We start from the raw sequence: 14,175 nt of genomic DNA on the forward strand, positions 1-14,175 counted from the left end.
AATATTTCTCTGTTGATTAACTGTTAGTGAGAAAATTATTCATTACAATAGACACAGGGTTAGAAAATCACCTTTTATATCCACAACAAGGAAAAAAGAAGTACACAATGAATGTAAGGACCACAAACACACACAAGCTGTCAAACACTCATAGGCTCAGTCATAAATAAAATGCCCATCAGTGCAGGTACCCTTTTCCAGGAAATGAAACTGCAGACTGATGTATGCAATCACTTTACACTGCACAGAACTAGCAAAATCATTTAAGATGACACTTGACTGCACTTTATACGCCACCAGTTTTCACTGATTGTCATCAGTGATGTTTATTGATGCTTAAAAAGACTGAAATCACATATTCACGCACAGAAGAGAGGCCGGCGTTGATTTCAGCATGCACTTATAGTAAATTTAGCACCCTTAGTTTCCCCGAGCTGAAGCAGTAATGTAAATGTGTACTGACATGAGCCTAGATCCAGGATTTCAGCCATTTATGTGCACCAACTCTCAGTGTAAAGACAGAACCTTAAAGATAAAACAGCTTTTTTTAAGGCACCAAAGCATTAGGTTTGTCTTTCTCATTTTGTATTCAAAGAATGGCTCACGAGCAACAACACAACTCTAGAAAATAGCATGCAGCCAGCCAATCAGGTAAAATGTTAATAATGAACGTCACATGTAGAGAGAAGTGAATCAGATTTTATCTTATCTAATATCAGCAAGCATCATAAACTGATAAATCATAGTCACACATAGAGATTAATTGAGGCTCTTACTGGGGCTTTTTGAGATATGTTGCTGTTATCTTGTTATACAGTATCAAATCCATCCATCCATCGCTCCCTCCCTCCATCTATCCATTTGTTTTTATCCAACTCAGGGGCACAGAAAGGCTGGAGCTTGCCTCAGCTGTCAAACAGGAAAAAGAGGGGGTACATCCTCGACAGGTCGCCAGTTCATCACAGGGTTTACATCAAGAGACAGACAGCCACACATGCTAATATCGATACCTCAGGCTTATTTAGAATCACCAGCCCCAACCTAACAAGCATTCCTTTGGACTGTGGGAGGATGCCGCAGTACCCGGAGAAAAGCCATCAGGCACAGGGAGAGGATGCAAACTCATAAAAAGGCCTCAGTCAGCCAGCAGGTTCTTGCCAGGAACCTTCTTGATGTCAGGCAACAGTGCCTGACTAAATGATGAAAAAGGTTGTTTACACGAACATCAACAATTTCCCCTACTCTTTCCCTCTCCCTGGGGACTGACCTTTCCCACTTATGTAATAGTATGTGTTTTAAAGTTTCTGGGCTGATGCACAGATTCATATTTGCAGAAGGGAAGGCATTTTCCACTGCAGGCATAATATCTATGTAGATGTACTGTATCCAAAAATTTCAAAGGCCCTAGATGAAATAGATACAGAGTAATGGGCAAATAACCAATTCTCATTGCAGCCTCTGCCAGTCTCTACAACTTGATTGGACTATTTGTGAGTAATTTCAGGAAAGAGGAATATGATTAATAACTCCAATGTCTCTTTCTTTCTGCACTCAATGATAACTTAGATGTGAAAATTGCTTCTGGTTGGTGTTAATTATCTTGCCAGCGTACTTGACACATGTATTTGTAGGCCTGTGTGGTTGTCAGACTAAGATACTATTTTCCACATATTAGTAGGCTGTGAGCCATCAGGAGCTGGAAAACCAACGTTGAACATCATCTAATCCCCACAGGTTATGGCAATGCATCAAACAAATCAAGCCCTGTTGGCATGCCACACTATCAGAAGAGAGATGCAGAGTGAGGGATTCTGCCTGGCATCAATTAATAGACATTTTATTCAGTCTGCGTTGTGAATTTGGGATTGGATTTCATTTACCACACTGGAAATTCATTCTGAAACAAAATGCTGTGAGTATAAACAACCACTAGCATGTCAATGGAAATGCCTGCAGCTGGAGATTCTCACCAAGTGAAATGTTTATATTTTACAGAAATAAGAAAACTGGCTGTTTATAGTCAAATCAAACAGGAATGTCAGCAGTGGAGTATATTATCGTACTGAACTGATGCGCAGGACTGCCATTTAGATTTCTAAGCTGCCGTGGCTCAAGTGGTGGTTTGATCCCTGGACCCTCCACGTACCAAAGGGTCCTTGTGCAAGACAAAACCTCAGATCTACTAGTTACAGCTGCTTTGCATGAGCGTCTGTAATTGGGTAAATGAGAAGATATTGTAAAGCATTTGGTAGAACTAAAATTAGGTGCTCTCTACATTAAACCCATTGTCAGTTTCTCTTTGATAGTTAATTTTGGCATTATGTAAATTTAAAAAAAGGCCTCTAAAAATGCTAAATGCTTGTCAATATATAAATACTATAAATGTTAGGACCTCCTAAGTTATACTCAGTAGAAGGGGACGCATAGGAAAATGAACCCATTCTTTTTGTAATTATCTACATATGTAGCATCTCTCCAACACAGTTCATCTCTCCATCTCTGTTCCAGGCCAGTATCATCTTCAGATTGAAGATGCTCAACTGGAAGATGACACTCAATATGAATGTCAAGTGACCTCATCTGAGTCCAGCAGTGGAATCATTTCCAGGCTGGCCTGGCTCGACGTACGAAGTAAGGGGGGACAAAAAAGGTTGTGGAGTCTAATAATAATCATGTTTTCTTTTTTCTTTTTTTCCCCCGAGTAACAAAATGCATGTTAGAAGGCACAGTGAGCATCCTCAGTACTCCAGTAACATTTGTGACCTCTTGACCAGTAATCAGCATACAAAGAGCTGTTAAATATTCATTTCTATTGATAAAGAACTTTTATTTGTGTAAGATACGGCAATTGCATTTGAAGGACAGTTTTAAGTTACTTTGCCCTTGGTACGGCGTGTTTACTGTAGCAGTTTTATTCAATAATACACTGATCAACCACAGCATTAAAAGTACCACCAGGTGAAGTGAATCATATTGATCATCTCGTTAAAATTAAATGTTTTGATGGAAAACCTTGGGTCCTCACATTAATGAGACTGTAGAACACAAAGGTAGTCCTGAATGGCCGTAGCCTCCCTCAGCAGAACAGTGTGCACTCCAACACATTGATGAAGAATGGCTCGAGGAACCTGACAGGGGTAATGACCCAGCCTCCAGGGGTTCAGAGCTTTTTTTATTAGCACAAGGGGGATCTAGACAATATTAAGAAGGTTGTTTCAGTTTTGTGCTCACAATTCTGCAAACTTTTCAAACAGTATTCAAGTACTATGCCACCTTTACATGTTCCAGAAGGGTCTGTGGCTTTAACTAGCAGCTGGAAAATATAAAGAGCAGCCTGGCTTCTCTAGCAAGCCTCAAGGCGATTCATGTCTCTTCCTTGCGCAGGAATACATTTTAACAGAAGTGATTGAAAAGTTCCTTCTCAGACATGGAATGGAATAGATGTTATTGTGCAACTACATTAGACCACCTGTAGTCACTCTATAACAACCGGTGTTTCTCTCTCCCTAACCCTTTTGCTTGTGGGAGCAAGCCCATATGTGGTAAGGAAAGGACTCTAAAAGAACCTTTCTTCTCCAGGCGCACTTCATTTACTTACATCCCCCTCCCTATTCTCTCCCCCGCACAATTTCACCCTCTCTCTTGGCTCGCAGGCTTTCTCTTTGGTGACCATGGACACTGAGGATGGGGGTTTGGATAGGAGGGGCGGTTGTGGCGATTGTAGAGTCCTCGCTCTCTTCTGGGAAGAGAGCAGGTTTTTCTGACATCAATAGGCTGGAGCGAGAAATGGCGGGTAGTATTGTACTTGAATGGCAGTATTCTACACTGCTGCAGTTTAATATGCTACGGCAAGCCTACACCTGCAGCCACAGCAGGCTTGACTCCCACATTCATTACCTCTGAGATGCTTCTTGCATGTGTGCCCACTTATACAAAATCAAAACTCTCGCTTTCTGCTTTGTCAAAACAATGAAAATATGTGTTATACCAACCAGTGTGTTGCATCAGGGATGGCTGGTAGTAGTATTAGTACTAGCATTTACCCGTGACAGACTCTTTCATAATGTTTCTGACATGCTCACATACGAGTCCACATGCTGCACATCTCAGCAGGTGCTTTTATTCAGTGTCCTGGGCTCACGTCCCAGCTGTTGACTGTTTAACATGGACATTTGTAGATGAGCTGTCGCAAAGGGCAATCAGTGAAGTGACTGGCTTAAAAAGCTCTCTGCAGCCTTGGTCTTAAAGGGTTATTTGTTCCAGCCCAGCAGTTCAAGTGATTCAAAATACGTGACTAATCTGGGGCTTGATAATGAGCTGATGAATTCAATCTCCCGTTAGTGCTGAACTGGGACTGGAAACTGTGTATCCCCTTTGAAGTGCACCGTCTCTGATGAGTTTCCGATGGACTTCTCTATCACTGAACTACGGCTCCCAAGGCCCCGCACCCCTGGCCAGTCAACCATGGCCATATCCTATCAAGCTCTGCATCAAATCAAAACACTATAAAGTCTTTATGAGGAGATACAGTAGGGGAGAGGGGAGGAATTTGAAAACAAAACAGAGATTGGTGGTTGTATAATTGGATTCTTGGGTCAGGGAGAGATATTATGACTGGCTAATTCAAGATGGATCACCACAGGCAGTAAATAGCAGGGATAAAGGCAAAAATGTCAATAAGCCCCATCCTTGGGCTTACAAAGAGATGTTTTCAAGACATTTCCATTGGTGCAACCTAACTCCTGTGTGTTTTTTGCTTCCCTGCGGAGCTTAGATAGGGGATTACTGCAACAGGCAGATCAAGTGGCAGTGAGTAATCCATGACAATAACAACCTCTACCCTCTCTGCTAAAGCCCCCTCCTCTACTAAAACTTACCCCGCACTGTGCCCGTCACATACCTGACACATCCTGTGTCTCGGTTTATACCATTAGCCTTAGCATTTAATCCTATTAATGAACAACTCTCTCCCTCACCACAGTGCACGCCTGTACAGATGCCTCCTGCAAATGTTCAAAACTGTTTTTGATGTGTTCTGGTTTTAGACTGTTACTCATTCATTTGGCATAGTGTGTCACCGAGATATTTATTTATGTGTGTGTGTGTGTGTGTGTGTGTGTGTGTGTGTACGTGCCCATGTGTGTAAGCTTATTATCAGCGTTGGTTGGAGGTTAGAGGACATTTTAGGAACCAGGGCTATAGCGAGGTTTTTTTCGGGAGCTAATGAGTTTAGCACTTGAAGAGTATATAATGAGCCTTCATTTTATGATTCCCTGTTATGAATAATGGAACAACTTATAAATGGGGCACAAGCAACGTAGAACATGGTGACTTTATTCATCTTTGTTCATGAAAAGTTCTGACAGTTGCCCAAGATATAACCTCATCAGAGGATGGGGTGTTATACACTGGTGCCATGCTTTAATTCTGACAGCGCCACTTTAATGTTACAGTAGGTTCTTTCTGAAAAGGGGAAGTTCTGCTTAATAGCAACATGAGCGGTTCCTTGTTAATTTATTTAGAATCCATCACAAAGGTGCATTTACAATTGAGCCTAAATCTGTTTTTAATGTTGCGCGTGTGTGATGCACTTGCTGTAAATGGGAGTTTGGGAGATGGATGCTGACAGATGCAGTTATGACATGTTTTGGCTGGAGCAGCGCTCGTGCAGATGAGAGGTGATGGAGGTAGAGCTTTTTGTCCTAAACACCTGTTCCACTTCTCCCTCTGAATGCAGACAGAAAATGGAAAGCTGTTTCAGTGGTTTGCAACATCAGGGATTACATGTCAAATAAATACCATGTTCATATTGTGCATGAATAGCCAAATGTATGTGTTTCTCTGCACATATAATACTGTGTACATTGTAATTTCTTTATATTTTGCTGGAAAATGGAAACTATATAACATAGATGAAGCATAATGCCTACACGAATAGTTCTCCGACCTTCTTTAAGGGCATTCAAAGCTCTTCTTTGGGTGTTGACTGCCTTTTTCTTTCTGATCTCTGTCAACATGATCCCACACGGCTTCAATAATGTTGAGGTCCCTCCTCTGGGGAGGCCAATCCATGAATAACAGTGTTTAATTATATGTTTTTCTATCTAGTGAAAGTGTTTAGGATCAATATGGGCTGAAAAATGAAACTGCTGTCAATCAGATGCTTTCCATTGTATTGTATGGTGGATCAAAATTTAATGGTACATTTCTGTGTTCATTAAACTAAATGGAAACAAATTATGTGTTTTTGTGACAGGCTGCTAGTATCAAATACCTAAAGATGCAAAGTTGTCTGTTATATGTAAAAGCAACACTTGTTAATTACTTCAGTTAGGTGCCTTTTGAATAATTCACTGGTCAGTGTTAAGTAGCTTCCTCTGAAAATGGTCAGGTACAAGCGACTGAACTGAAAATGATTTTAAAAATAGCTAGTGTCCAAAGAAAACCTTTGAAAGCCATTCAGAAATCCTGGAGAACTATTGCTCAAGAAAAAAAGCAAATTGAAAGCAAAATAAAGAGAAATGAGGGGGTGGCTCAAGACTTTTGCACAGTACAATATAGAAGGGAAAAAAAACATTCTTGCACACATACTGTGAAAATATGGTGTTCGACAAGCTTTATCATCCAAAGATGAAACTGATGAGTTGTGTCTTTCTGGTGTTAAGAAGTCAGAGCTCCATTATTATCTATCCTATTCAGCATAAGCTTTTTAGAGACTTTCTATCCTCTGGGCCTTTTCCAATATCTTTCGGAGAATCAGGTTAGTATCACATGTTAGACCATGCAGACACTGGTGCCTGTTTTTAGAGTGAAATGAGATGAATGTAGCTTGTCTGCACATTCACTCGCCTGTGTCGGAGTGTTTGTGCGTGCAAATCTGCATTCACTGTAGACTTGAGTTTATCTTTGGGTGCTTGTGTGCAATGGAGAAAAGAGAGCATGTGCATCTGTATGTGAATGAGAAAGAAGGATAGGTGCAAAGAGCTGCTTATGCATATTGATGTGTGTCTGCTAATCTGGTTCTTATCTGCTTTATCCATCCATCCGTCCGTATTTGTCTAATAAATCGAATATTTCAGCTCAGCGTTTCACATCTGAACTGCAGGATCAAGTCCTTGCCTATCTGTGTTCATATATGTACCTTAACAAGAGAAACAGAAGCAGAAAAGCAGACGGAAAGAGGAAGGATTTAAAAAATCCCACTTAGAAGTATACAAAGAAAGGGCAGAAAGAGTTAATTAAGAAAACAGCATGGTTGCTGTCTGCTCTTTGCTCTGAGTGCGTGTCTAGTAATTGAGCCGGATGTGTGTTTTATTGTTGTCCACATGTTCTATCGCAATTGTACAAATGTGCATTGGTGCAGGTTTAGCTTGACTGGGCTTATTCCCTCACATGGCTTTTCTGAGGGGATGTGATGGATGGCGGCTGTAAGTCCCAGTCCAAGCTGGAACACACCTTCCTCTGCGCTTCTGCAGTTTAACTGCAGTGGTCAAGAAAGATAGTGTGGGTGGAGGGAGGTGGGCTCGGGCTGCTAGAGGGGGATGATGGAGTGAACGAAAGATAAGAGGAACAGGCCAGCATGAGCGAGCGAGGAAAAAATTAGATACCTGCCTGCCTCATTTGTGAACATATCATTATTCTTATTTTAGGATTTGTTAGGCTGCCAGACACCCTTCGAGCACAACAAGTGATGCGCCTGTGTGAATTGTGTGGGCCTGAGTAGATTGAGAGTACAGGGGCTGTCAATAGATGCATGGCCCAGTCATCTTCTCTGGGAAGAGGGAGGGGAAAACAAACAAATGCATCTCATTATTGCTGTGCGCGCCTCTGCAGTGCTCTGGGTAACCCATCACAGTCCACACAGATTCAATTGCTTTTTTTAAATCAGTTTGAAGCTGCAGCCACATCTCATCTGTCTCAATAGCAGACTAGAGCGAAGAGGTGACTCTGCACACAGCAACAGCTCCTCCTAGTGGCCACGAGTCAACTGGACGTAGAGGTAGATGTTGAATGGCTGGCTGGTTTGGTTGCTTGTGGTCCAGCTGTTGAGCCATACATTGGCAGCGGGGTTTATCTCCGGACTGAGCAGCAGCTATCTCCCTGCTCCGCCTAATCCTCCACAGCCCGTCTTATAGTCACATTTCATTCTTGCAGTATCTCTTTTCTCCTCTGCCAGTCTTTCATCTCCCTTTACACGCACACATCTCCTTCCTGTACTTACCAACTCTCTATTCTGTCTGTTAACTCAGGCAGCCTTTGCACTTGATCTCTGATGAAAGAAAACAACCTTCACAGTAACCATAGTTTCTAATTCTACAAGCTCACCCACACACTAAAAGCCAGCACAATACATGGCCAGTTATCTGTAGGCTAGTGCGTGCTTAATTTAACTGATGCTCTTGGTAAGGAGGGGCTAACAGATCTGCAAAGAATCTCTTTCATAATTAGTTGGTGACAGATTTCTCAATTTACTGCCCAAATTTTTTTCGGTCCCTTGTGTTAAAAGCTATGTGTTTTTTCCCTTTTCTTTTCCTGGAATCTCTATTTATGGTCAGATAAAAGGATTGTAGAGAACAGTGGAGAAGTGAAGACTGCTTTGATCAGTCCAGAAAGCACATATTTAGCTTGGGGGTGATCTGAGTAGAGAAGTGTTTGGTGTTTGCTATGATAGATTAGCACTGGATTGGTTTCATCACCGTTTCATCTTTATATTCTCTTCTTGTCCACAATTTGTATTGAAACGCAACCAAACATCAAACCTAAATCATTCAAAAACTGACAGTGTGACACTCCAGTCAGTCCCAGATATTACAATCCTATTATCATATCACTGCATAAAGCTTAGAGCAATGGCTAGAAATCAGTGTAATCTATAGTTTTTTAGGTGCTGATGTTAAGTTGGAAACTTGAGCTGTTTTCTCTCTTTCAGTCCCTCCGTCCAAGCCGTACTTTGACATGGACATGTCAACACCTTGGGAAGCCGGGAAGAAGTACACCATCACCTGCGTTGCCCCTGATGCAAAGCCTTTGGCAGAAATCACACTTTATAAAGGTGAGTCATGCTTTGTGCTCCATTAGACTTTTATCTTGATGGTCAGGCTGACAAGCTGGAAGGAAGGGCCAGCCGCCTTTTTGATATTCTACAGTCTGCCATGCGTATAGGCCTCAACCTGAATATTTTAACAAGAAAACACAGAATAAAATTCGAGTCCACTAAAGGCTTCTTGTTTCTTAGTTTTGTTTTGGTTTTTTTAAATTGCAGAGTTGAAAGGAGGAGACTCTGTGTGGGAGGAAATAGCCTGAACATTTGAATTTCCAGATGTTTGTTTCGCAGTTTCATGTAGAGTCAATTTATTGCAGGTTCCTTGTTGTTTACAAAAGCATCTACAATATTGCCATCGCTTTGTTTTTACCTCTTCTTCTTCTGTCACACCTATTACGCTGTATCGTGCTGAAACCGAGCAAGAGATGTTCCCTTTGTTCCAGCGGTGTGAATTTGTCTGCGGGGTTGTGCTGTAGGTCTAACATATAATTTCATAGTTTCATATTTTTAGACCACGTACGCATGATTTCTGCACGACAGTCGCGCACACATATGCACCATAGTCCAGTATTTGCAATTCTGCATGAGAATAACACTGGTGTTTGTGTTTCGCATGAACAAATTTACACACAGTATTCTTCTTTTTTTTGTGCGCCTTCCCCCCATTGTGTCTTTTAGATGGAGTTGAGCTGACAGGTGCAGAGTCTTTCTCCACGTCTGGCTCAAAGGATAAGCTTCTGAACGCGCATGCTGAAGTAACGTATGTGTTCAGCTGCCTGCCAGACTCATTCTCCTCACCAACCTGCTCAATCTCCCCAAGTCTGTCTATGTTTCTTGTTTCCCTTGTTTTCACCGTGCTCTTATTCTCACCTTCTGTCTTAGTGAGTACAATGAATTTCTGCACACACACAAACTGCTTCTTGGCACTGTGGAGTTGAATTAGCTTCTGTCAAATGCACAAAATTACATTCCAGCAGCGAGACAAATCCAATCCTTGCTGGTTCGCCTGGTGCCCATACATTAAGCGGGGCCATAGATTACTTTAATCCTGCATATCTCCTCTATGTCAAAGATAATAACCTCTTGTCATATCTTCAGATAACATTGGTACTGAGGAGCTGCGATGTTGTTTAACTCTCAAGCAGAGAAGCCGAGGTCTTAAGCAATATTGATGCTTCTTCCACATATTCACGCTGAGCATACACAGCAGTGGGCGATATGTGATGGTTACAGTTGTCACTGAACTGTAGTTTGATATAGAAGATGTAAACAGAGAGAGTAAACTAGACTCAGAATAAATTCACTGTTTCTAAGTACATTGCAAAGTGCCTTGCTTTTATTCCCATGGCTCCTGACAACACACACAGCGTAAAACAGAGTTGGGGTACTTACATATTAGCTAAAACCATCTGTTTTTTTGTTTTATTTAACACTTCTAATATTCCACTACATTTATCATTTAACCAGTTACAGATACTGGTTATCTTATTTTGCAAATAACTGTTAAAATTATCCTTTTTTTCCACAAAACTCAAAGACTAGAGAAAAATAACAACACATTTCTGCCAGAACTCTGTGTTTTTCCTACCCCATTATTCACCTCATGACTTCTAAGATTTATGCTTTTACTGGTGTTCACAGTACACTCACAGACAAAGACAGGCACTTTATCATTGCAACTATTAAAATCAAATTATACGGAAAGAAAAAAGAAAGCTAAACCAGCTGCTCAGTGAGCAATTTGTATGCGTATGTAACAGATTTGTCACTCGGTGAAAAAATCTTTGCAAAAGTGTTTTCTACTTTGATTCTCTTCTGAAATTGTGTGAGTTTGTGAAGAGAATTGTGCCTCGCTAAAATGTGTCATTAGTGAGGGTTGTAAAGTCTTCAACTTATGCTAAAGGATAGAGAGGATACTGAGCTTTACTCACCAGAAATTATGAGACAGGTACTGCTGAATTAGATTAGATTAGATTAGATAGAACTTTATTAATCCCTCGGGTGGGTTCCTCTGGGAAATTCGATTTCCAAAAAAGCACAGCACCGACAGAAGTTACAGAGTTACAGAATATTATATATATATATATATATATATATATATATATATATATATATATACACACACACACACACACACACACACACACACACATATATGTATGTATATATATATATATATATATATATATATATATATATATATATATATAAATACAGAGACAATATAAATAAAATATACGAAGGGGATAAATAGAATAAATAGGAATAAAAATTAAAGGTGAGAAGGGAGGTTTTATATTGCTGTGTTCGTGTTTCTGCCTACATCATTATCATCAGTGTTTGCCCTGCAAACATCATTGCAAGTCAGCAATCATTCTGAGATATCGTAGATTGCAACGAGTGTAAATATACCTCAAAATTAAGCGGGAGAAGTTGCGAAACAATATTGATGCATTGATGTAAATAGCAAATTAGTTTATGCTTTTATTTACACCCATCTTTGTTGGGTGTAATGGGTTGGATCCATTTTTCCCCTCATAACTTTGTGGTACAGATGCCACAAGGTGCTAGAAACCTTCCTCTGAGATTTTGGTCCATAGTGGCGTGATAGCATCACAGTTGCTGCAGATTTGTTGTCTGATCTGGATGTTCCACATATGCCAAAGGTGCTCCATCTGATTGAAATCTGATGACTGTGGAGGCCATTTGAGTGCACTGAACTCACTGTCCAATGCTCAAGAATCCAATTTAAGATTATTTGAGAATATCCTGCTGGTAGCAGCCATCAGAAGATGGGTACACTGTGGTCATAAAAGGATGGACATGCAACAAAACTGAGAAAGGCGATGTTGTTTAAACAATGTTTAGTTGGTATTAAAGAATCCAAATTCTGCCAAGAAAATATCCCCGCCTGAGCTGTTGCTACAAGGCAGCATGGATTCATGCTTTTATGCTTTTTCCACAAAATTCTGGCCCTAACATCTGAGTGTCACAGCAGAAATTGAGACTCATCAGATCTAAATTCTCTCTTTTGCAATTCTGTTGAGCCTTTGTGAAGTGTTGCATGTTAAGAGATGCTCTTCCGCATTGCTTGGTTGTAACAATGGATTTTTTTGAGCTACTGTTGCCTTCCTAGCAGCTTGAAGCAGTCTGGCCATTCTCTGACCTCTGACATCAACAAGACATTTTCACTCAGAGAATTGCCTCGTTTTTGGACATTCTCTGGAAACCCTAGAGATGGCTGTGTGGGGAAAATCCCAGCAGATAAGCAGTTTCTGAAATACTCAAACCAGCCCATCTGGCACCAACAAACATGCCACATTCACTTAAATGAACTTTCATCCCCATTCTGATGCTTGTTTTGAACTTCAGCATTTCATCTGGGCCATGGCTACATGGCTAAATGCAATGAGTTGCTGCCATGTGATTGGCTGGTTAGACATTTGCATTAGCAAGCAGCTGCACAGCTGTACCTAAAAAAAAAAGTGACCTGTGAGTGTATATTGAACTATATTTACCTTCAGTGCTGTTTGTCATTTCCACCTTCCCTAAAACCTGGTCTCCTGACTCTGAGTCAGATACACGTCATGTGTCTAACTCATTCCTCATGGATAAATATATTACATGATACTTGTCACTTTGTTTATCTCACCAGACTTCCTAAAGCCTAAAAACATCCCCAAATCCGTGCAACCCTTGAAAAGGCATTTGATTGTGACCTTACACTGGACTGTATTTACATCGATGTGTCAATTTTTTTTTTTTATGAAACGCATTTGAATATCTTTTGGGATGATGGGATTTTTTTTTACAGCTTTATATCTTTCAGTAATAGTTTGTTATTGTCATTTCTTCTGTCCTTCTGTTACCTCTTAAAGGGTCACTGCTCTGAGTTCTGACAATGGGAGGGAGTTGGCCTGTCACGCCATGAACCCCACCCTCCTCAAGCCTGTGGAGACCACAATGGCTATGAATGTGTACTGTGAGTGTCTCAACCTGTCTTTAAACTGATGGCCAACACCCTCATTTTATATAAAACACACACACACACTCTACCACACAGGAACAGAACCCGAGGGGGGCCCTTGGGTATCCGGCATTGTGCACTCAGTCTGTGTTAGTGGCGCAAGGAAAAACATTTAAGCTGAAGGCAAAGTCACACCTACTTCAAAACAACATTCAGCTGGGGCAAACTTGTGAACATCCAACTCTCAAGGCAGCCTGTGCTGGACAGAGGGAAGAGGTTGATGTGACCAAAGCAGTAAGCAGTTGTTTTCTACAGTTTTGGCTGTGGCTAATAAAGCAGCCTGCAATTAAATTTCTGTGGGTTTGGATGTGTTTAGTAATCTGGAATTATTTACACGCTTGGTTATTGCCCCAGCGTTAACCAAGGCACATAAACTAATTATTAGATGAATTACACGAGCAAGAATTGTGCTAGAGAATTTTTTTTTAACAATAATATATTTCTAATATGGAAAGCTCAGGACACCACATTTAATAATAATAAATCTTACAAAACTAGCCCAGCAACTTTTGTGCTCATCAGCTCAAATTAAATTTAGAATCCACCGAGGAAGGAAACTAAGCCAGTTTCTGTTGCCTTTTCTTTCATGTTTTTATAAAAACCACGCAACATAATATAATAAATCCATTGCTGCACATGAAGGTTAGCTGACACGTGGGATGTCTTTGCCATTGCGTTTGGCAAAGAAACAATGAAAGCTGTTGTTGCTGAATAAACAACCAGTGCTCTACTGCCGCTGTTGTTTACTACAGTGTGGGTTTGGTGTTTTCTACCCTGTTGATCAGCTGAAGTAATGGATTGTTGAGGCCTTAGAGTGTACCCACCTGCTTGTCCCGGGACTAAACCATGCTGTTGATTAAAGTGGAGGAGGGCTGCTGATACTTTCAGCAGTGAGTGTTCCCTCCTGCTCAGCTGCGGTATTATCCACAGGCTGACTACACACCTTAATGCTGTCCCTATGCTTTCCTTCTGCTCGTCAAATACATTTCATTGCGATGTTGACCCTGTGCTAACTTGCATATGACAAATAAAACTGAAAACTGAAACACACGAGACACAATAGTTGCTGTTTTATCATTCACCAGTAACTGCGAGTGCTCCTCCC

The 14,175-nt window shown here is 40.8% G+C and overlaps 1 protein-coding gene across 4 annotated transcripts in view; it reads left to right on the top strand.

The window, feature by feature from the left end:
• Nucleotides 1–14,175, top strand: part of nphs1 (NPHS1 adhesion molecule, nephrin) — a 47,056-nt gene that overhangs the window by 12,107 nt on the left and 20,774 nt on the right. For all 4 annotated transcript variants that reach the window (XM_085422660.1, XM_085422661.1, XM_085422663.1 and 1 more), the window contains 4 exons: nucleotides 2,509–2,631; nucleotides 8,930–9,052; nucleotides 9,722–9,803; nucleotides 12,922–13,025. In XM_085422660.1, the coding sequence (XP_085278786.1) occupies nucleotides 2,509–2,631; nucleotides 8,930–9,052; nucleotides 9,722–9,803; nucleotides 12,922–13,025 (432 nt within the window). The remainder of the gene's footprint in view (nucleotides 1–2,508; nucleotides 2,632–8,929; nucleotides 9,053–9,721; nucleotides 9,804–12,921; nucleotides 13,026–14,175) is intronic.

This window comes from Rhamphochromis longiceps, linkage group LG11 (genome assembly GCF_057381845.1).
Source record: "Rhamphochromis longiceps isolate RC_006_pf linkage group LG11, R_longiceps_female_GT1.1, whole genome shotgun sequence".
Lineage (NCBI taxonomy): Eukaryota > Metazoa > Chordata > Actinopteri > Cichliformes > Cichlidae > Rhamphochromis > Rhamphochromis longiceps.